At 39.2% G+C, this 20,632-nt stretch overlaps 6 protein-coding genes and 1 long non-coding RNA gene across 8 annotated transcripts in view; 4 read left to right on the top strand and 3 right to left on the bottom strand.

Annotated features, from left to right (window-relative positions):
• The window catches only part of LOC104804274 (DNA ligase 1), a 2,920-nt gene extending 1,656 nt beyond the window's left edge, over positions 1-1,264 (top strand). Inside the window, exons 3-4 of the mRNA XM_010528507.1 lie at positions 1-254; positions 377-1,264. Of these exons, the coding sequence (XP_010526809.1) occupies positions 1-254; positions 377-984 (862 nt within the window). The 3' untranslated portion in view covers positions 985-1,264. The remainder of the gene's footprint in view (positions 255-376) is intronic.
• A 234-nt stretch (positions 1,265-1,498) lies between these two features.
• Positions 1,499-8,015, top strand: LOC104804271 (vacuolar protein sorting-associated protein 35A). Its single transcript, XM_010528504.2, has 21 exons — positions 1,499-1,630; positions 1,826-1,922; positions 2,045-2,168; positions 2,374-2,559; positions 2,829-2,916; positions 3,117-3,173; positions 3,275-3,364; positions 3,489-3,611; positions 3,795-3,929; positions 4,315-4,431; positions 4,697-4,936; positions 5,018-5,083; positions 5,197-5,286; positions 5,544-5,633; positions 5,899-5,991; positions 6,365-6,433; positions 6,512-6,592; positions 6,708-6,815; positions 6,922-7,025; positions 7,224-7,337; positions 7,528-8,015. Exons 1-21 carry the CDS (start codon positions 1,538-1,540, stop codon positions 7,742-7,744), a joined length of 2,382 nt encoding a protein of 793 aa, XP_010526806.1. The 5' UTR covers positions 1,499-1,537; the 3' UTR covers positions 7,745-8,015.
• A 102-nt stretch (positions 8,016-8,117) lies between these two features.
• Positions 8,118-10,314, top strand: LOC104804273 (L-ascorbate peroxidase 5, peroxisomal). Of its 2 annotated transcripts, none has more exons than XM_010528506.2 (9): positions 8,118-8,642; positions 8,785-8,909; positions 9,019-9,068; positions 9,148-9,213; positions 9,327-9,372; positions 9,457-9,539; positions 9,641-9,720; positions 9,811-9,913; positions 10,000-10,314. In XM_010528506.2, exons 1-9 carry the CDS (start codon positions 8,533-8,535, stop codon positions 10,174-10,176), a joined length of 840 nt encoding a protein of 279 aa, XP_010526808.1. In that variant the 5' UTR covers positions 8,118-8,532; the 3' UTR covers positions 10,177-10,314. The 2 variants fall into 2 exon arrangements, with proteins under 2 accessions (XP_010526808.1, XP_010526807.1); XM_010528505.1 differs by having other exon boundaries at positions 8,179-8,642; positions 9,454-9,539.
• Positions 8,773-10,883, bottom strand: LOC104804272. Its single transcript, XR_770326.2, has 5 exons — positions 10,772-10,883; positions 10,312-10,364; positions 9,785-9,901; positions 9,310-9,554; positions 8,773-9,175 (listed from the first exon to the last, which is right to left on the bottom strand). It is a non-coding gene; the product is annotated as an uncharacterized LOC104804272 (long non-coding RNA).
• Positions 10,884-11,006: 123 nt separating this feature from the next.
• LOC104804270 lies at positions 11,007-12,412 on the bottom strand. Its single transcript, XM_010528503.1, has 3 exons — positions 12,317-12,412; positions 11,434-11,547; positions 11,007-11,342 (listed from the first exon to the last, which is right to left on the bottom strand). The coding sequence occupies exons 1-3, from the start codon at positions 12,332-12,334 to the stop codon at positions 11,208-11,210; spliced, it is 267 nt and encodes an 88-aa protein (XP_010526805.1). The 5' UTR covers positions 12,335-12,412; the 3' UTR covers positions 11,007-11,207.
• A 1,593-nt stretch (positions 12,413-14,005) lies between these two features.
• Positions 14,006-16,377, bottom strand: LOC104804269 (protein EARLY-RESPONSIVE TO DEHYDRATION 7, chloroplastic-like). Its single transcript, XM_010528501.2, has 4 exons — positions 15,285-16,377; positions 14,710-14,876; positions 14,482-14,566; positions 14,006-14,348 (listed from the first exon to the last, which is right to left on the bottom strand). The coding sequence occupies exons 1-4, from the start codon at positions 16,250-16,252 to the stop codon at positions 14,153-14,155; spliced, it is 1,416 nt and encodes a 471-aa protein (XP_010526803.1). The 5' UTR covers positions 16,253-16,377; the 3' UTR covers positions 14,006-14,152.
• Positions 16,378-18,502: 2,125 nt separating this feature from the next.
• On the top strand, positions 18,503-20,427 carry LOC104804268 (protein NUCLEAR FUSION DEFECTIVE 4-like). Its single transcript, XM_010528500.1, has 3 exons — positions 18,503-18,893; positions 19,020-19,816; positions 19,913-20,427. The coding sequence occupies exons 1-3, from the start codon at positions 18,576-18,578 to the stop codon at positions 20,379-20,381; spliced, it is 1,584 nt and encodes a 527-aa protein (XP_010526802.1). The 5' UTR covers positions 18,503-18,575; the 3' UTR covers positions 20,382-20,427.
• The last annotated feature ends 205 nt before the right edge of the window (positions 20,428-20,632 follow it).

The raw sequence follows: 20,632 nt of genomic DNA, 5'->3' as shown, positions 1-20,632 counted from the left end.
GGAAAGAGGGACGGACGGGAGCAAAAAGCACAGTCATAAGAGACGGCATAAAGACGTGGATACCGAGGATAAACAGAAAGTTGTAAAAAATTGCGAGATAATAGATAATGAGGCTGAACTTTTGGAGAAGAGCTGCCTTACCGATGAACGGGAGAATCAAACTGCATCACAAAACTCCTGTGACAGTACTATTAACAGCAATGAGATACCGAAGCAGAGCCTGCCACTCGATGGCAAGCATCACACCACCTCTGGTGAGTTTGTTTGTGTTCCTTCCTTCCCTGGGGAAGGCCGTATATTTGTTGGGTCTGTTTGCTTCTCATGCATTTGCACACTGATGATACTCTTTCTTCAAATTGTTACTATAAATGTGAAGAAAGCATCATACGGATCAGGTTGCCTGTCAAAAGGCAGAAAGATCCTGAAGTGCTAACCAGCAAGGATGACGAGCCTTTTTCTTTCCGGGGAAGGATTGAAGCATCTCAACCTGCTCCTAGAGAGTTGGTTGATCAATCATGTTCAACATCTGCAAGTGTAGCCCCACAACATGCTCTAAGCTTCACCAAAGATAACAAAAGGGGTGCCCTTTTTGGTTCTCCTATGCATATCAAGATGCCGTCCTCCTCGTGTAGTCATCCAGAGCAACCGATGGTGGAACTGAGCGAAGAGAAGCCATGCTCTACCACGGAAGTAATAGTTCAACCTTCAAGCCTGTGCTCTATCTGCCCTCCAAAAGTTGCTGTGCAGTTTCTAAATCTCATCGATAATTGGGCTCCCGACCCGATTCAGAGTGAGCTACCTGACTCTGAAGATCAAGAATGGTGGTTCATCAAGCCAAACAGTCATAACATTGGTGCTGAGAGATGTCAAGTTAGCGGTCTCGATACCAGACAGGGAAGTAGTAGTTCTTGGACGCAGTGGCCAAGTGCCCGCTTTCTGCCCGAAGCCGATATACATGCTTTACCCTACACCGTCCCATTCTGACCCACGATACCTTTCGACGAGAGGAGATAGAACAGGCTGGTTGTGAAGTGGTCGGTCGTGTGTTCGGACATTGGTTTATGTTTTTCCTTGTATTCCAGGGGAAGTCCGTCCCTTAGATAGGTCTAAGACACCGAGGTTGTAAGAGAAAAAAAAACTGATGCTATTCTTTTAGGAAGGCAATATAGTTATATACCAATATTAAAAATCCTCAACCTTTGTAACCACCACGGTATTGCACCGGCTTCAGACGAAAAGGGTTTGCCCATTGCACGAGCCTATACGTACATGTACTTGGATCAGATGGTCAAATTCTTGAGTTAAATTCGAAAGGAGGATAGAACTTGCGAGTGTAATCGTTAAATTCGTTGGCAAGGGATGTATGATATTATTCTCTGATTGAGCCATGATGTATCCAAATCAAACGGTGAAGATCGCTTCGAAAACATACACGTGCGTAACAGGGCATTACTCTCACCGAAGACTTATAAAGGTTGTTTTCTTTTGACATTGATAGAAACCCAGAAATCGAGATTTAGAGAGAGAGAGAGAGAAGATGATCGCAGACGGAGCCGAAGATGAAGAGAAATGGCTCGCAGCTGGAGTTGCAGCCCTCAAGCAGAACGCGTTCTACATGCAACGAGCCATGGTAGTTCAAGCCTATGCTTTTCTTTTTATTTTTCGTTGGGCTCTGTTTGTTTCTCGGGAAATTTATATTCCCTTGGAGAATCTGTGAAATTTCTTGTTCGATTGGCTTGGGTCAAGCCACGAGATTTTGCGGAGATCGGGTGGAAACCCTAATTTTGCCTTTTGACTTGGAAATTGATCCGGTTGTGGTTTTCAGGACTCGAATAATCTCAAAGATGCTTTGAAGTATTCCGCTCAGATGCTAAGCGAGCTACGCACCTCGAAGCTTTCTCCTCACAAGTACTACGAACTCTGTGAGTCTCTCTCTTGTTCCGATCTGGTTCGACTCCGATTCTTTATCCGATATGTTTCCTTCGCTTGTTAATTCAAACCAATAGGGTTAGGGATCCGTGATTTGTCGTTTGCATGTTACTAGATATGCGAGCTTTTGATGAGTTGAGGAAACTGGAAATTTTCTTCAAAGAAGAGACTCGGCGTGGGTGCTCAGTCATTGAACTTTACGAGCTGGTTCAGCATGCTGGCAACATATTACCGCGATTGTAAGTAATTTACACAACCGAAATGTTGGTTCCTTGTCTTTTCTTTTCTTTTGTAATTGGGATCCTTTATGCTCTCGTTAAATGGCCGATACCCATAGTTAAGATCATTGATTCAAATAATCTCATAGATGATCTTGATCATTAGCTGTTGTTGCTGCATTCCAAAGATGAAATTACTAAAATTTTGTCCTTTTTCCTTCCTTAGGTATCTGCTATGTACAGCAGGATCCGTATACATCAAATCCAAGGAAGCTCCTGCCAAGGAGATTCTTAAAGATCTTGTTGAAATGTGTCGGGGGATTCAGCATCCTGTTCGTGGTCTCTTCTTGAGAAGTTATCTTGCTCAAATCAGTCGAGACAAATTGCCTGATATCGGTTCTGAATATGAAGGGTAAGCACTTAGATGCTACCATTTGTTTTGCATCTTCATAGCATTTGGGACTGGCACAATGTTCTAGCCTTTACTGGACTTTCCAAATTGCTGAATCCTTAGTTGATTCTGAAATTATTTAGGGTGTTGGTTGAACGCAATATGTCTAGTGGACCATTATTTACTGTCCTTTTCATTAGGTTAAAAAGATTATATTTCAGATATTTCTGATACTGGCATAGTGAAATCTTCATTCATCCAATACTTGATCCCTTTTCTGCCCTCAACAGAGATGCTGATACAGTCATGGATGCTGTCGAGTTTGTGCTACTGAACTTTACGGAGATGAATAAATTGTGGGTCAGAATGCAACATCAGGTTAGTAGAGGATTTGTGATCAAGATACATCATTTGTTGTTCTCGAGTTTGGCATGGGCAATCAGAATGTTTGCATGAAGTGAAGATAAAAATACATCTTGAGGCATGATTTCTGATCATGCAGGTGTTATATTGCCTGTAAATCATTACTCTTTGCTGATCCTGAGTTGAAGGTTGCTGTCGGGCTTTCTGGTCTGCAGGGACCTACCCGAGAAAAGGAGAGGCGGGAAAAAGAGAGGAGTGAGCTACGTGATCTTGTAATATTACTCCCCTGCGGCTGGTAAATTTGTTTTGAAAGATTGCCTACAATGCATTTGCATTGATGGAGGTCTACATTTTCCCCCCATTACATTATCAGGTTGGAAAGAATCTTCATGTACTGAGTCAGTTAGAAGGTGTTGATCTTGATTTGTACAGAGATACTGTTCTTCCAAGAGTTTTAGAGCAGGTAAAATCATTTTATCAAATATATGATGCTTGTATGTGTTTCTGCATAGACCCATGCACACACACCCACATGAACATATTTTGCATCCTGACCAGACATTGATTTTACTGTGATGAATTCCCAGATTGTGAATTGCAGAGATGAGATTGCACAATACTACCTTATGGACTGTATAATTCAAGTATTTCCTGATGAATACCACTTGCAGACTCTTGATGTACTTCTAGGTGCTTGTCCACAACTTCAGGTAGCACGAATTAATCCTCTCATAGTTAGGCATTTACCTATTCCCACTGATGTTAAAAAGAAAAGTAGTTATGTGATGTTTCCCTAGAGATCAGTAACACTTCTGCCTCTGAATTCCTTTGGTCTTTTTTTAACCTATATATAAACCTTATGCTGATCTCATCTTCTACCCTTGTTTTCCCAGCCTTCAGTTGACATCATGACGGTGCTTTCACGTCTAATGGAGAGGCTATCAAATTACGCTGCCTCAAATACTGAAGTGCTACCTTATTTTCTGCAAGTAGAAGCATTTTCAAAGTTGAATAATGCAATTGGAAAGGTAACCTTCGGGTCTAGGACACTGCAATTTTTACTTTTCTGTATGGAGGGGATTACTGGCATATCAGGAATCCCACTTCAGTTTCTTCTTAGAGTAGCAAGAGCTGCGGAAAAGGCACGACTCTTTATTTTCTTTACTTCTCCTACTTTAAGTTTGAGTCTTAACGGCAAACGATCTGTTTTTAGTATCACTTCAGTGCTCTGGAATGCAGCTTGAATTATTTGTTCTTGTTAGATCCGGATTCTTATGTGTCGGGTTTGGATATACTATTTTATAACTATTTTCCATATCAAGTTCTGTAGATCTGTGTGATTTCTGAAATTATGTATTTATGATGCATTTTTTATTTGTTTGTTAATTGCGTACAATCGTTGTAATGATGCAGGTGATAGAAGCGCAGGCAGAGATGCCGATCCTGGGTGCAGTGACCTTATATTCGGCCCTTCTCAAATTCACTCTCCATGTTCACCCTGATAGACTTGATTATGCGGACCAAGTGTTGGTATGTTGTCCTACTGAACTGCTGGGGAACGTATCTCTGTGCGGGTCTTCTGAATGTAACTGTTGAAAAGAAACTTGTCACCTTTCTTCTATGCTGAAGTATAATTTCCAATTGTAATTATGGATATTTTGATTTGATTAGTGCCTGGTCCTCTTGTGTGGTTATTCTGCAAGGGAAGGGAACTACGTTTCCATTACTTGATATGATTTTGTCGGTTCATCTGTGCTTCATGTTGGAAAAACTAATTTATTCTTCTGTTCCGCAGGGATCATGTGTTAAGCAACTTTCTGGCAGAGGAAAGATTGATGACAACCATGCAACAAAGCAGATAGTCACACTTTTAAGTTCTCCACTGGAAAAGTACAATGATGTTGTCACAGCTTTGAAATTAACAAATTACCCTCTTGTCATGGAGTACCTCGACAATGAGACAAAGAGAGTAATGGCAACCGTTATAATCCAAAGTATTATGAGAAACAATACTCATATTGCTACAGCAGAGAAGGTCAATAACCTTTCTAGTCTTACATTTCAAACTGTTTGGATGGTGGGATACTTTAACCTTTTTCTTGATCTATTTTGGTAGGTTGAAGCACTGCTTGAACTGATAAAAGGGCTTGTCAAGGATTTGGATGAGACCCAGCAGCATGGGGTTGTTACTGTCATTTTCTTTTTATACTGTGCCCTGAGACTGAACCTTCTTATTCTACCAAAACCCTAAACGAAGTTTATTTCTGATGTTTCTCCCTACTCTTACACTTTTAGGTTGATGAAGATGATTTTATGGAGGAGCAGAATTCTGTTGCGCGTCTCATTCACATGTTATATAATGATGATCAAGAAGAAATGTTTAAGGTGCATCTAATTCTTGCTTGTTGAGATCATTGATTAGTCTTTCTCGTCATTACCTTGAGTGTCGATTTCTTCTTCATGTCCCCCCCCCCAAAGAACTTCATCTTGCACTAACATACTGTTTTGCAAGAGTTTTTGTTCTTCATTTGTTATAGTTTCAAGCCAGTCATACATTCTACTTATCCACCAAGTCTCATTATGTATTTTTGCATTCTATGGTTTGGCCTTCACTGTCTAAGTTGATGTTTTCTTGCTTGTAGATCCTCAGTACCCTGAAGAAGCATTTCCTTACTGGAGGGCCTAAGCGTCTCACATTCACCATTCCTCCTCTTGTTGTTTCGGCTCTTAAGGTTTGATTATGTATACGAATCTTTCAAAATGCATGGACATTATGTTTTGATATAAATTCTGGAACCTCTTGGCACTAATTTTAATTTTGATCCCCATTGTGGTATTGTTGATTTCAATCCTACAAGGGCCTTGATTTTACTGTTTTATTTATCCTTAGTAAACCCTGAAATACTATAGGAGGATAGTTATCTGATGATATAGTTTGTGGAATTCATCTCTTTAAGAAGATATGACTATTCTTACCTATTTTATCGTAAATTGTAGCTAATCAGGAGATTGCAAGTCCAAGGGGACGAAAATCCTTTTGGAAAAGAGGCTTCTATTACAGCCACTAAAATCTTCCAGTTTCTGAATCAGGTCAGATCTCATAAATTTCCTATTCTAGTTGTTTGTGACCACAGTATTCACTTCAGTTTGTAGAGGATGGAAATACTTTTCCATTAGATAAAATGGAAAGATTGGAAAACAGTTACTGTATCTGGCTTGTCTTTGAATGAATGACAAATGTTTTCAAATTTGAGTTATTTGAGTTAATATCGGCCGAGTTTCGCTACCCAAGTTGAGGCCAGCAATTGTTGGTTTTGAAATACGATTAACTGCCTTTCAGATGACATGCCATGTTCTTATTTCTATCATATTTTTGTTTATATTATCGGACTATGGTTTGTTTTTATTTTGTTTCAGTCCTCAGTTCTAAACTTTTTTGGGCTTATCTTTTTGTTTGTTTCAGACCGTTGAAGCTCTATCTATTGTTCCGGCTCCTGAATTGGCATTCCGATTGTACCTGCAATGTGCCGAGGTAAGATAAATTTCCCAATGAAAATGTCACGTTCTCTTTACTTATGTAATACACTTACACATTTTCCTGATTCACCAGGCTGCAAATGATTGTAATGAAGAACCAATCGCATACGAATTTTTCACCCAGGCTTACATTTTATACGAAGAAGAAATTTCGGTTAGTTAATCTGCTGGGCCTGACAATTCATTCCTTTCACGGTCCAACGTTTGTAGCAAAAGAAGTAGGTGAATTTGTAGTCTCCTCATGCTAGGAAATGTATTTTCTTCTACAGGACTCAAAGGCCCAAGTGACCGCATTACAATTGATCATTGGCACACTGCAGAGGATGCACGTTTTCGGGGTTGAGAATAGAGATACTTTGACACATAAGGCTACTGGGGTATGATTCCCGATAATTTATATATATATATATATATATATGTTAAATTTGATTGCCTTTGCTTACGTTGATTATTAAGGACAATATTTTTCCGATGATGATGCAGTATTCAGCAAAGCTTCTAAAGAAACCTGACCAGTGCCGTGCTGTTTATGCATGTTCTCATCTCTTTTGGGTGGACAATCATGACAATATACGAGACGGGGAGAGGTATTCTTTTCTTCTACCAATGCTTTGCAACTCTGGTTTCTACGTTTAGCAGTGATAGTGATAGAACCCTGAAAGGATTCTATCCGAAAAAAGAAGAAGAAAGAAAGAGTAAGAAAAGATATTCACCACTACTTAGGGAGACCGGCAAATGATTCAGGTTCTCAGATAGCTTAATCGGGTTTCTTGACACGAAAACAGGGTTCTGCTTTGCCTGAAACGGGCTCTGAAGATTGCAAATTCCGCTCAACAAATGGCAAATGCAGCACGGGGAAACACTGGATCTGTTATCCTCTTCATTGAGATACTGAACAAGTAACTTTCTCAAATCCCTTTTCTCATCCCATAATCGAAGTTTGGAAACGAAAGGCTTAGTTAGTCGTTTATCCATAAGACTAAAGAAGTTAAATTGGTTTCCTCATTGGAGCACGTTCTCTAGGGCTGGATAACGTTATTGTTTCAAAAAAAAAGTAGGCTAAACGTAGCGTGTGAAATGAATGGGCAGGTACTTGTATTTCTTTGAGAAAGGAATACCACAAATAACTGTAGAAGCAATCGAGAGTTTGATCGAACTGATAAAGACTGAGACGCAGAGCGAGTCGTCCATTGCATCCGACCCATCTGCCGAATCATCCTTCTTCGCCAGCACGATGAGGTATATGGAGTCCCAAAAGCAGAAGGGCGGTGCTATCAGCGCCAGACTCGAAGCCATCAAAGTGTAGAAAACAAAAGCTGCTTTGGGAGATGTTCACGTAAAAAATGCCTTCGCATTTGTCCCATGATGATTTTTTGGACAGATATTCAAAGCTTTTAAGAAAGAGAGAACTCTCTCTTTGTCGGATTATTGATGCTGCTGTTCGATCGAGAGAGAGATATGGTGGGTGGTGGTTCCTTCCTCATCTGTGTAACTATTGGCGTTTCGTTATACGAATCCGTCTGTGTGTCCATTGGTGACGGATGGATGAGTAGATTTCTACGAGTGATTCTCATGTTTTCTTTGGAATATTAGATTTTAAAAGAAACAGTTGAAAGACCCAAAAAGGTTCCGACAATAAGGGTACTTGTCTTCCATTAAGACCGACAAAAATTACATCCGTTAGGAATTAGACTACTTGCTGTCTCTGGGCGTTCTTCACTAACAAAAACAGGAGCAACAAAGAGTTAGTATATGACTATAATAGTATTGTATGTTATACATGTAGAAACATAAAAGAGTTTGTATGCTTTTATACGATATGCAAAACAATTGCAATGATGCAGGAGAAGTGCGAATATATGCCAAGATTACGAGATGGGTTCTTCTTTCCCACTTCCCACGGCCATATCCAGCAATGTTATTACCAAACATTCTTTGCCTTTTCCCTGGCTCCAATCAATCCCTTTTTCAGCATTTCTTCTCCCATAACCATTGTTCGTCCACTGTATATATACATGCATAACACACATTGCATATCTCCAAGACACGATCCATTTCATCATATTCTGAGTCTGCCGTTCTGAAGCAACGACAATGTCGATGCAGGTTGATGCAGAGTACACGAAGGAGATAGAGAAGGCTCGTAGAGATCTTCGAGCTCTCGTCTCCTCCAGAAACTGCGCTCCCATCATGCTTCGTTTAGCGTATGACTTTCTTCTTTCACCTTAATCTTCTCCCAAACATACGTAAAGTATGCAGACCACATATAATTCAAGCATATGGAGCTCAATATGTGATTATTCTACTGAATCTTTCTCCGTTGTCTCATGTTTTGGCGTGAAAAAGGTGGCATGATGCGGGAACATATGATGCCAAGAACAAAACCGGAGGCCCCAATGGATCAATCAGGTTCGAGGAAGAGCTGAAACGGCCACCAAACAAAGGACTGGAGAAAGCAGTGCAGTTTTGTGGTGAGACATGGCTCTGTTCTTCACCAGTCTTTGTAGTTGGGTTTTTTTTATCTAATGTCTCAACTGCCCTGTCCTTTGTTGATGTCTGGATTTGGGTTTTTGGTTTCAGAGGAAGTGAAGGCAAAGCATCCTCGAATCACATACGCAGATCTTTATCAGGTAACTTACCGGAATCTCTAGCCAAGAAACCGTGAACTTTTTCCTCCTCAATGTGCCTGAAAGTTGTTTATTTTCTCAGCTCGCTGGAGTCGTTGCAGTGGAAGTTACTGGTGGCCCAGCAATTGAATTCAATCCCGGTCGTAAGGTACATACATTTACAACAAAACATCAGCATATACGTATCAGTCAAAATCCTAATGAAAAAATTATTAAAACCTTTAGTGTTTGTGGAGTTACTGACCTCAGTATATGATTCAGGATGCAGATTCCCCGGATGAAGGAGAACTTCCAGACCCGAATCAAGGTTCCTCGTGCCACCAAAATCCATGACTCATCCAATATTACAAACTATAATTGAATCCCAAGCCTTTTTTTTCCGCTATAGCAGGTGCCTCGCATCTAAGAACTGTCTTCTCTCGGATGGGTCTATCCGATAAGGACATTGTAGCTCTCTCTGGAGGCCACACTTTGGTACACTACTATTCACTGGTCACAAAAACAAATTTGAACACTTTTATCAGGAAAAAACAAACAAAGAAGTTATTGTATCAATTTCGACGGATTTTCTGTAGGGACGAGCACATAAGGAAAGATCGAGCTTTGAAGGCCCTTGGACAAAGGATCCTCTCAAGTTTGACAACTCATACTTTGTGTAAGAAGGGGAAAAATCAGTCATGTTTTAGTAACTGATGAAAGAAATTGTTGGGAATGCATACCTTAAGTAGATAAAATTTGATTTCAGCGAACTTCTGAAGGGGGAGACTCCCGGGTTGCTACAACTGAAAACTGACAAGGTTCTAGTGGAAGATCCCAAGTTCCGCTGCTATGTTGAGCTGTATGCAAAGGTATATCAAAATTTTATAGGGACGTTATTCAAAGATGATTCCCCAGCTTCATGAAAAGCTTAGACTAAATATGATGTATACGACAGGACGAGGACACGTTTTTTGGGGATTATGCAGTTTCACACAAGAGATTATCAGAACTGGGATTTGTTCCACCGAGAAAAGTTCCTGCAGCAGTGGCACAACGGGCATTTGGAGTTGCGGTTGCTGCAGCTGCTGTTATCTTTACAATATGCTATGAGTTAAGCAGAAGAGGCAAGTGAAGAACATATAGGCAACGTGGGACTTTGCAAATTAAAAAAGAAAAGAAAAGAAAATACAGATGTTTTTATGCAAAATAATATTTGGCAAACAAACAACATAAGGATTGGAAAACAAATAAAGTGATTTGTTAATACCTCGATATCTTTTTCATCCTTCATTTAAGATGTATATATAGCACAGATTCCTGCTTCGGCGATATCACCTTCGAATTCGTGCGGTGTGGTCGTTCTTGGCGGCACATTCGATAGATTGTCCGATGGACATCGGTTATTCCTAAAGATAATGAGTTTTCACATCATTTAATGTTTCTGAGATTTTACTGAAGTTAGACGTAGATGTCGGGATTGTTCATGGGAAGGAAAAAAATTAGATAGCTACAAAGCTACCGAGGGATCGGATTGTTGTCAGAATATGTAATGGTTTGATGTTAACGAAACAACAGAGAAGTAAGTGACATATGATGTTTTGGATTACATAAAAAGCTGGTAATATGCGTTATGTTTATGAAATCTGTACAGGCACAACAGGCATATGCTCAGATACTTCAAAACTGCAGCTTTATGATCTCTAGATTCTTTTCCATATTCAAGTTACCAGCAGAGCCACAGATGTGAAACTGAGACCTCGTCTGATCTGGAGAACAAAACTACTCATTGTCATAGACCATAACAGCAAGAAAACTAAATAAGAAGCTATATTGAAAATCTCAAACCTCTCTCTCACATTCCTCCATGAGATCTCACTGTTGGCTTTCCCTGTCTTTTTTGTCAAAAGTTCACATCTACTCAAAACCAATAGCGTAAAAGCATATAGAGACTGGCCCATAAAGAAGAGATGACACCAAAGACATAACAACTCAGAGTAATAGCAAAACAATCAGTTTCAATAATCACACATCGAGGCATTGCATACAAGATAACATTGTCACGGACCAATCAAGAGTAGAATCCATAAATGGTTTTTCTAAGAGGCAGGAACTAAACCCGTGATGCGCCAAACATCTATACTATGAAACACTGGCAGGTATAAATTAAACTGCCCTGAAACTGTCCACTTTATCAAGCCTGGCTGTACCAGAGCTCGAGGATTCACCCGCTGGATCAGGAGAAGCAGCTGTTCTGGAAGCTTCTCTCCTTTTCAGAGAAGTTGGCAATCCCGAGATTTCCTATAAAATAGAGTCATCATCAGAATAAGGTGTTGGCAAATGCCAATCTCGCTAAATTTGACACAAAAAACCGAATGCCAGAAACAATTACCTTCATCAAATGCAACCTCATGTCACTCGCTCGAGTTTGATTTCCGATACATGCCATTGCAAACTTGGAATAATTAAACAATACATCGGCAGCCGCTTGCTTCTTCTCATCAACCTATTAAGATGGTGGTATCGGATAAGCTATTGTTAGTATTTCACTGGAGAGAAAGATTTAACCTATAATCCCAAACACCAAGAATTACTGCAAAGTAAAAAATCCTGTCAAGCAGCAGAAAGAACGAATAAGGGAAACGATCCTCCTGAAAGATAAGGATTTCACGATTCCTGTCTAACAACAGGAACCGAAAGACCATTCAGACAAATCATGATGCCTTGTCTACCTGCATCTATAACCTCAATTCAGACAAGGAATAATGCATAGTACAATTATGTCTAAACGATGACTGCCAAGCTTGGAGTGATAACGAATCTGAAAGCTCGACAAGGAAAAGATGGGAATAGAGCAACCAAAATCGAAGACTTTGAACCCCAAAACACGAAGCAACAATGTAAAAACAGTCTGGTAGATGCATTCGCGACTAGAAGCCTCAACTGCGAATTTGACAATGGATATCAGATGGTTTAACATGATTCTGCCGGGCATCGGCAACCAATAACATATCAATCTGCCAAATATCAATCAAACATAACTTCAATTGTAATTCAATCCGATACGAAATCCGTTCTTATGTAGCAAGTATTATAACTTCCTCACACGTCTCAGGGAATAGTAGGTTTAAATCTGCCTCGGCTTTCAATTCTTCGTACAGTTTCCAGAACAACGAATCCAATTCGACCCAAATTCTACTGAATTCGGAAGAACATATCAAACACGTGAAAACAAAAACAGAAGCAGTATAAGGTGGGAGAGTAGAAATTCGCACCTCGTAATCTTCTCTCATGGCGAACACCAGGTTCCTCTCTTTCACGTGGGAAAACCACTCAAATAACCTAGGTGATTGGGCGTAAGCGTGGGGTGGCCAAAATAACCGAACCCGAATAACCGAACCGAACCCGACCGATAAATACTCGAACCGAACCGAATAAAATTATATAACCATTTGATTATAATTTTTAAAATCCGAAATAACTGAATCCGAACCGAACCGAACCGAACCGATTAAAAATTATTAACCGTTTAGTTATAAATTTTTATAAACCGAATTAACCGAACCCGAACCGAACCGAACCGAAATATTTATATATCCTCATTTATATATATTTATATATATATTCATTTATATATATTTATATATATATCAATGTTTATATTCTTGATTTATATTATATTTTAAATGTATTTTATTATTATTTTTAAAGTTTGTATGATATAAACATTTGAAAAAATATCTTTATTTATTTAATAGTTTTATATCAAAATATAAATTTAGATATTATTTTTTTATATGTTAAAATAATTATGATAATATTTTATATTATATTTTATTTGAATATTTTTAATTATAAATGAATTGATTTTTTAAATATTATAATCGAAACGAAACCAAACCGAATCGAATCTTTATTTTGGTTATAGTTTTAAATAGACAAAACTGAGTCGAACCGAACCGAACCGAACCGAATAAAATTAATTAACCGTTTGGTTATGAGTTTTAATAACCCGAAATAACCGAACTCGAAATAACCGTAACCGATTAATCCGTAACCGACCGTTCGTCCACCTCTAAACGTGGCTATTTCGTTTTTCGGTTTCTTATTTATTTCGGTTATAAATATAACCGACTGAACGGTTATATAAATTTAATCCGTTCATTTTGATTTGGTTTTAATATAATAAAATTATATCCGAACTATTAAATTTAGATCGATTGGTTCGATTCGATTACATTCGATTATAAATAAACTATGACAGTGAAACAAATTATAAAAAAAATCAATAAAACTTCAAATTATTTCATAATATTAATATTAATTCTTTTAAATCATCAATTTAAATCAAACTACAAAATATTAGTCTTGTAAAATGCTTAACCCAAATTTAAATCATTAAATCTCCAAAAATCTTCAAAAATTTTAGACTTCATCTTTTTTTATCTTCATTGATTTTAAAAAATATAATAAATTAATATGATATATATATATATATAAATAAGATTTTAATCAAATAAAAATATCTTTTAATTATTTATAAATTAAAGAGTCTATAAAAATTGAAAATAAAATTATAAAAATATTATATAAATATTTAGAATAAAACATAAAAAAATATATATCCTAATAGTTCGGTTATAATTCCTGTTATTGGATTATTAACTGGATTGAACTGATCGGTACGCCACCCGCCTCACATGCGCGTCGTGCTAATAACGCGAAGGTCGCAGGTTCGAAACCTGGATGGGCCAATCAATTCTATTTTATTAAAAACGGAGGAAAAAACAACCTGCCGTTTCTAACTGACTAAACGGCATGCAGTCTTTGAAGGTGGTACATGGAGCATGCACAACCGAACACAAGGCAACAATGTAAATAAAATGTATGTGCCATTCTTTTTCCTCATCCTCCGTTCACTATCATTCAAAAGATGGGGAAAAAAAAAAAACAAAGACAACGGGAAACTCAGAACAAAAGCATTCCAATATTCTCAGGAGAAAAGGACCAAACACTTGCAAAAATGTCCTAATTAATCTAAGAACCCTACTCACTAGTTCTGTTCTGTATACAGAAACATTACAGACAACAAGAGCATCTTTTTTTCTGATCTACTTAGAGTCCTTTTTGAGCTTCTTCTTCTCTTCAGCTGCAGCTTTTGCAGCGGATTTCGCCAGTGTCGAAGGTTTCAGTACGCTTTTGGGGTTAATGGCCTTTCGGATCTTGAAAGCAGCCCATGCTGTCCCTATCGCATGCCCTGCTGCTTCCAGCCCTTCGTTCGTCGCCTCAGCCGCCTTTGTCCCGTACCTGCAACCCGAATATTCCTCGAGTTTAGTTTTCCATGTTCTAAACATCTCGATCGAAAGAGATTAACCAATGTTCTGGTCATGAACCCTTAAAAGGATTTTGCCCGTTTCCCCCAATAAAGGAAGAAGATTACCCGTGATCGACGAGTTCGGTTGTGACAGTTGACGATGTTGCCATGACATTCTTTCCAGCTACTTCAGCAGCATCGCATATCTTGTCTGTCAAAACAACAAGAAAGAACCCAGAAGACGTGCATATGTTACTTCGGGTACCGCAAGGGCAGGTAAGACAATGTTAGGAGACCACCGAAAGTATCAGAGTTTATACGTAATCGTAAAAAAGAAAGGATGATCTGACTTACTGAATCCATCAAGTGTTGCGAGAACGATCTCTCCGGGAAGAGCGCTAAAGAATTTCTTCCCGACTTTGGTGTTTGCCACAGAACTCGTCAAGAAACCTGAAACTTTTATAACACCAGAGAGCACACCATTGGCCACTTTCTCAGTCATCTTGGTCATCCTCTTCACCCTGCATACAGCAAACAAACCAGACATCAAGATTCATGCCACCTTAACTCCGGACCACAAAAAAAAATGACATAGAATAGAACCAAAGACTTTTAAGGTTCGAACACTTCAAACTCATCACAAAACATATTAACTCCATTAGAGGAGCTCAACCATAGTTAGGATAAGGCTGCCTGAAAGTCTCTGGTATAAGTTTAAACAGATACTGACAAAGAGTTTATCCAAGATGAAGTCAAACTCAAGTATCTAGCACACAAGTTTCACTAATAATACTTACAAACTAAACAACGATGTTTCCCTGTCCAGAAACAGAATCACCACAAAAAAACCACTTCTTGGATCCGAAACAGAGATCAGAAGACAACCCTCAACACCAAATGATCTACAGCAGGTTATAGAGTAATCATACCTCTTGATCCTTTTCAAGGTCTCAGGGCTTATCTCCTTCTCCTTCTCGGCCTTGGTCATCCTCCGCTTCATGAACTCGTTTCCCCATTTGAGTCGATCCATGGTCACATCCCCACACCAGAGAATCCCTTTTATCAGTTGCCCGGAACCAGAAGCGATCAGCTTCGCCGTCTTTCCACTGTAATCCTCCACGTTCGGCGCCAAAGTCGTCCAATACGCAGCGCATTGCTTCTCCACCATCTCCTTCTTGTCCCCCTTCAGCTCCGCCGGCGAAGTCTCCTTCGCCACCGTCGCATCCAACACCTTTTCCCCTTTCTCCTTCGCCTTCTCAGACACTTGCTGCACCGTGAAACAGCTGTAATCCGACAAGACCCGGTCAAGCTGCTCGAGCAACAGCTCTTGCCCCTTCGACGCGATCGTCAATCCGTAGTTCAGCATACCGTTATCTTCCTCCGATTTCGATTTAGAGTTTTTGCTGGGCCCCTCGTCGTCGCTGGAATCCGACCCGGATTCCTTAGCGAGACGGAGGGAGAAGAAGTAATGCGAGTCGTCCACCTTCACGGAGGCTTCGTCCTTGGCCAAAGGCCACTGGATCTCATCGGCGATGCGGGCGAGAACGGCAATGACATTCTCGCCCTGAATGAGACGGAGAACAGTGAGATCGCCGCAAGCGAGCTCGACACTGTAAGATTGGTCGATGAGGTGGAGGATCGCGCCGGGAATCCGCAGGATCACTTCCTCCATCGCCGGAGGAGGAGCGGAGGCGGCATAATACCGGATTGGTTTAACCTCCAGCGGGTCCGGGAAGAGATTTCCGACAAGATCATGCATATCGAGGGATGGATAGAGATTGGAAGATGAGGAGGAGATCGGATTCGAGGGGCGCATTTGAGGTTCTGGGTTCGAGAAATCAACTTCTGGGTAAAGCGAAGATCTTTGCTTTTGGTTAGGGTTCGCAGAGGAACTCATTTTCGCCGGCGATTAGAATTACGAACACACAAGCAAATAAGATAAAAGACGACGAAGGTTGATATACACGACGACGAAGATTGATATACACGACGACGAAGAGACTTAGCGAGGGGGAAAAGTGACGGAGCTATCAGCTTATTGTGGGAGGACGCGGAAGTTCCGCGTAGAAGAAGCGTGGACCGGTCTAAACCGGTAATGTTCCTCGTGTTCAAGACTAAACCGGTTTCTATCTTAACCGTCTCGGGAGGCTTCCCGCGCTGTTCCCCGAAAGTGAAAAATCTAATATGACATATTAACTTACGGTGTTATCGCAAAAAAAAAAATTACTGTAATCTTTTCATATATCAACGAAAAAATTCTATATTTTTTATTATCAATTAAATTTTATATTTGGTATGATTAATTTATAAAATCTTATATTTTTTAAAAAAATTTCAAAAATAAAATAATTATAACTAATATGTATACAATACATATTAAAAATAATATATGTTATTTATAATAATATTATATATATATATATGTTTTATTAGTTATAAGTAATTTTATATTTAATATATATATATATATGTGAATTTATATGTATACATGTTAATTTAAATAAATTATTTAATTTAAATTTTGTTTGAAATAATGACATGACATAATTATGATGATGTGTTTATGCTATGTTATTACCGCATCATCATTTAGTTTGAGTCCGCAGACGCGAGATATTTTCGGCGAATTTTAAAAAGTGATGGATTTTATGGATTAATCACACCAAATATAAGATTTAATTAGTAATAAAAAAAATACAGAATTTTTTCGTTAATTTGGGAAGAGTAAAGAGTTTTTTTGGCGATATTTTTTTTTATAATCTAAAAATTCATTACTCCTTTTGATTCAACTATATTTTTTAGGAGTCCGGAGAAGTTTGAATGAATACTTTTCCCCCACAATTGGGTTTGAATCGAGCATAAAAACTTTTACCATCAGACATAAAAAAAAAAAAAGAGTTCCGGACAAGAATAAAAACAGACAAGAATTAGAACCCGACATGGAGCAAACACATCGACATTCTCATTCACGACTCTTGATTCAGAAACAGAGCTCTCACGAAGAAGAGGAAAACATGAATAATCCTGCAAGCGGATAAAATCCCATATCGTCGAAATATTTTGAAAACCCTTTTGCGAGTTATGGTGAAAGATCAGAGCTTTATTATTTCAAGATCTGGTTGGCTGTTTTCTCTGGTTTTGGCACCCAGAGGTGGAGGACAGAGGGTTAAAGAAAACAGCTGCAGAGTAAAGGCGGCATGGAGGGCCCGAGAGATATCAGCCCTTGGGTTGCATTTCTTATAATATATATTCAAAACGGGGATCTTTTTTTTTTTTTAAAACCACGCAAGCAAATATTAGTTTTTAGCATTGACTTTAGGGGTTTAGGTTAGGACATATTTTGCTCTTTTTTAGAAAAAAATTATGTTTGTTCTGCTTTAAAATCTATTTTTTTTAATATTTTAGATTTAATTCATAAATTGTATATAACTAATTTTAAAATGGTTTATTCCGAAGCTCTTGACTTCAATGCTTTTTTTCATTCTATTTTAAATGAATTTTTTTTAATCATTCCTGGCCCATTTCCTCAAAAGATTGTTTATAATTGATTAAAACATATAATTATTATGTTATGTATTATTATAAATTATTAACAATTTTCTGTTTTTTGTAGAGATTCACAGATTTTTAGCCATATAAAATTTTAGATGTATTAATTAATATATTATCAAATGTACATAAAATAAATTACTAATACTTTGGATATACTCGCACATTACATTTAATTTACCATTTATAGAGTATATATCCTTTCTAATTTTCTATATAAAACAATGCTTCTTTTTTTCAATTTAAATGAATTTAGCAGAGTAATTTCTATATAAAACCATCTACATATGATTGTTGTAATTAAAAAAACAAACTAAACCCTGATTAAAACCATCGGATTTCGCCCAAATTGGTCAAACACTTTGCGGGCCCCATATGTTTGTCGCCGTTCTGAAAACCCGAGGCCGTGAAGGGTTTTTTTTCAGACATACGTCAAGTGACAGCTCCACGCTGTGGTAATGAAACCAATACTTTTTTTTTTTGATGAAATGAAACCAATACTTAATCTCATACACACGTATATATATACATATACACTATATATAGCTTCAGACCCTTCATACCAATTTGCAGGACTCTGAAATTCTATACACTTTCCGAATCAATTTCTTCTTCTCAATTCCCCTGTCTATCATCAATCAGATCATCATCATCATCATCATCATTCAACGATGGGTCGGGTTTCTTCTGCTGCGAAATGGTTAGGATTCGTGACGGCTATCTGGGTTCAAGCCATCTGCGGGAACAATTACACGTTCTCGAATTACTCGGATTCTCTGAAATCTCTGATGAATCTGTCTCAGCTTCAGCTGAACAATCTCTCTGTCGCGAAAGATGTCGGAAAAGCCTTCGGTTTGATCTCTGGTTTTGCTTCTGACTATCTCCCTCCTTCTGTTATTCTCATCATCGGAGCTCTCGAAGGGCTTGTCGGATATGGAGCTCAATGGCTTGTCGTGAGCAAGAAGATCAGCCCTCTTCCTTATTGGCAGGTAAACCGAAGAAAAAAAAAGAACGCAGAGATCGATCCTCTGTTTTCGTATTCTCGATATCATCAACACAACTTCTCTGTTCATATGTGTGTTTTTTCTGGTGATTTGTTTCATGTGCAAGAACAGATGTGTGTATTTCTGTGTCTGGGAGGGAACAGCACGACGTGGATGAACACCGCGGTTTTGGTTACTTGCATGAGAAGTTTCCCCGGAAAACGAGGACCCGTCTCGGGAATCCTCAAGGGCTATCTCGGGCTGAGCACTGCCATCTTCACAGATGTCTCCACGGCTCTGTTCTCATCGGATCCTTCAGCTTTTGTGGCGATACTCGCAGTGGTTCCTGCTGTGATTTGCTTCATCGCCTCCTTCTTCCTCCATGAAACTTCTCCTGCTTCCGACCCTGAAGAGGAGAAGAAAGAGACCAAGTTCTTCAACGTGTTCAACGTTATCGCCATTGCTCTCGCTGTCTATCTCTTGGCTTTCGACATATCTGGAAGACATGGGCGTGTTCTGTCTCTCGTCTTCGCTGCTGGGCTGTTTACACTCCTTGCTTCTCCAGTACTGGTTCCTCTCTACGCAATCTTGTTCAAACCGAGATCGAGACCGGATATCGAGCGTTCAATCAAGGAGCCTTTGTTGACCAATCAAACAGTTCAGACGAAAATCCAGGACCAGAAGACAGATCTGAAGCCCGAGATTGGGGAAGAACACACTGTACCTGAAATGATGCGAACTCTTGATTTCTGGGTTCTGTTCATTTCATTCCTTTTCGGCGTCGGGCCTGGAATGTGTGTGATGAACAACATGGCGCAGATGTCACTAGCTCAAGGCTTTACCGACGCATCTGTTTTCATATCCCTCATAAGTATCTGGGGATTCTTCGGACGGATCGCTTCCGGTTTGATGTCTGAACATTACATGAGGTAACAATGAAACAAGATTTCTCAGTTTACATAGTTACGTCTGATCCAAGCAACCGAATTCTCAGACCCTTTTGCCAAATTTTTATTTTTTCGCAGGAGACGTGGAACGCCGAGACCGGTTTGGAACGCTGTTTCTCAGGTCCTGATGACAATAGGGTATGCAGTAATGGCTTTCGCCATACCGGGATCTCTCTACATCGGTTCAATCCTCGTCGGAATCTGCTACGGCTTCCGGTTAACCATAACCGTACCGGTCGCGTCCGAGCTGTTCGGGTTAAAGTACTATGGAATGTTATACAACATTCTGATTCTGAACCTCCCTCTCGGTTCGTTCTTGTTCTCCGGTTTGCTCGCCGGTTATCTGTACGATGCCGAAGCCAGGAAAGCCGGCAGTGGAGGCAACACGTGCGTCGGAGCTCATTGTTACCGTCTTGTCTTTCTCATTATGGCCGTAGCTTGCGTTGTGGGGTTTGGTCTGGATATGTTCCTGGTGACAAGAACCAAGAATCTGTACCTCAAGTCTCGGATCGATACCCAGAAATCTGAATCCGCAACAGAATCTTAGATTCTTCTTTAATTTCTGCTTCGATTGTTCTTAAATCTGTAGGAGAATAAAGCTTTCGTTGATGAAAGAAGATCAATGAAAAATTTTCTGATTCATTTTTTTTTTCGTTCGTCCAAGCATCTCATATATCACCGCATTCATCACAAGAACTCGGCAGTCGGCACTGGATTCGGACAAAACCTCTACACGAAACAGCGGTTTCTCAAAGAGTGGTCCTCACGAGACCCACTGTTTCGGCTAGAGGATTTAGC

Source organism: Tarenaya hassleriana, unplaced genomic scaffold (genome assembly GCF_000463585.1).
Source record: "Tarenaya hassleriana unplaced genomic scaffold, ASM46358v1 Cleome9, whole genome shotgun sequence".
NCBI lineage: Eukaryota > Viridiplantae > Streptophyta > Magnoliopsida > Brassicales > Cleomaceae > Tarenaya > Tarenaya hassleriana.
The sequence above is the reverse complement of the archived record's forward strand: the minus strand, read 5'-3'. Positions and strand labels throughout refer to the sequence as shown.

What these genes read in the sequence shown, in the direction of transcription:
- LOC104804268 (XM_010528500.1), top strand. Translation starts at nt 18,576, where the DNA reads ATGGGTCGGGTTTCTTCTGCTGCGAAATGGTTAGGATTCGTGACGGCT. An exon ending in GCCCTCTTCCTTATTGGCAG is followed by an intron (nt 18,894 to 19,019) that starts GTAAACCGAAGA and finishes GTGCAAGAACAG; the next exon opens with ATGTGTGTATTTCTGTGTCT. An exon ending in ATGTCTGAACATTACATGAG is followed by an intron (nt 19,817 to 19,912) that starts GTAACAATGAAA and finishes ATTTTTTCGCAG; the next exon opens with GAGACGTGGAACGCCGAGAC.
- LOC104804273 (XM_010528505.1), top strand. Translation starts at nt 8,533, where the DNA reads ATGTCGATGCAGGTTGATGCAGAGTACACGAAGGAGATAGAGAAGGCT. An exon ending in CCCATCATGCTTCGTTTAGC is followed by an intron (nt 8,643 to 8,784) that starts GTATGACTTTCT and finishes GGCGTGAAAAAG; the next exon opens with GTGGCATGATGCGGGAACAT. An exon ending in GAAAGCAGTGCAGTTTTGTG is followed by an intron (nt 8,910 to 9,018) that starts GTGAGACATGGC and finishes TTTTGGTTTCAG; the next exon opens with AGGAAGTGAAGGCAAAGCAT.
- LOC104804270 (XM_010528503.1), bottom strand. An exon ending in TGAGGTTGCATTTGATGAAG is followed by an intron (nt 11,343 to 11,433) that starts GTAATTGTTTCT and finishes TCTATTTTATAG; the next exon opens with GAAATCTCGGGATTGCCAAC.
- LOC104804271 (XM_010528504.2), top strand. Translation starts at nt 1,538, where the DNA reads ATGATCGCAGACGGAGCCGAAGATGAAGAGAAATGGCTCGCAGCTGGA. An exon ending in TCTTCCAGTTTCTGAATCAG is followed by an intron (nt 5,992 to 6,364) that starts GTCAGATCTCAT and finishes TGTTTGTTTCAG; the next exon opens with ACCGTTGAAGCTCTATCTAT. An exon ending in TTCATTGAGATACTGAACAA is followed by an intron (nt 7,338 to 7,527) that starts GTAACTTTCTCA and finishes ATGAATGGGCAG; the next exon opens with GTACTTGTATTTCTTTGAGA.
- LOC104804269 (XM_010528501.2), bottom strand. Translation starts at nt 16,252, where the DNA reads ATGAGTTCCTCTGCGAACCCTAACCAAAAGCAAAGATCTTCGCTTTAC. An exon ending in CGCAACACTTGATGGATTCA is followed by an intron (nt 14,567 to 14,709) that starts GTAAGTCAGATC and finishes TTGTTTTGACAG; the next exon opens with ACAAGATATGCGATGCTGCT. An exon ending in ACCGAACTCGTCGATCACGG is followed by an intron (nt 14,349 to 14,481) that starts GTAATCTTCTTC and finishes TTCGGGTTGCAG; the next exon opens with GTACGGGACAAAGGCGGCTG.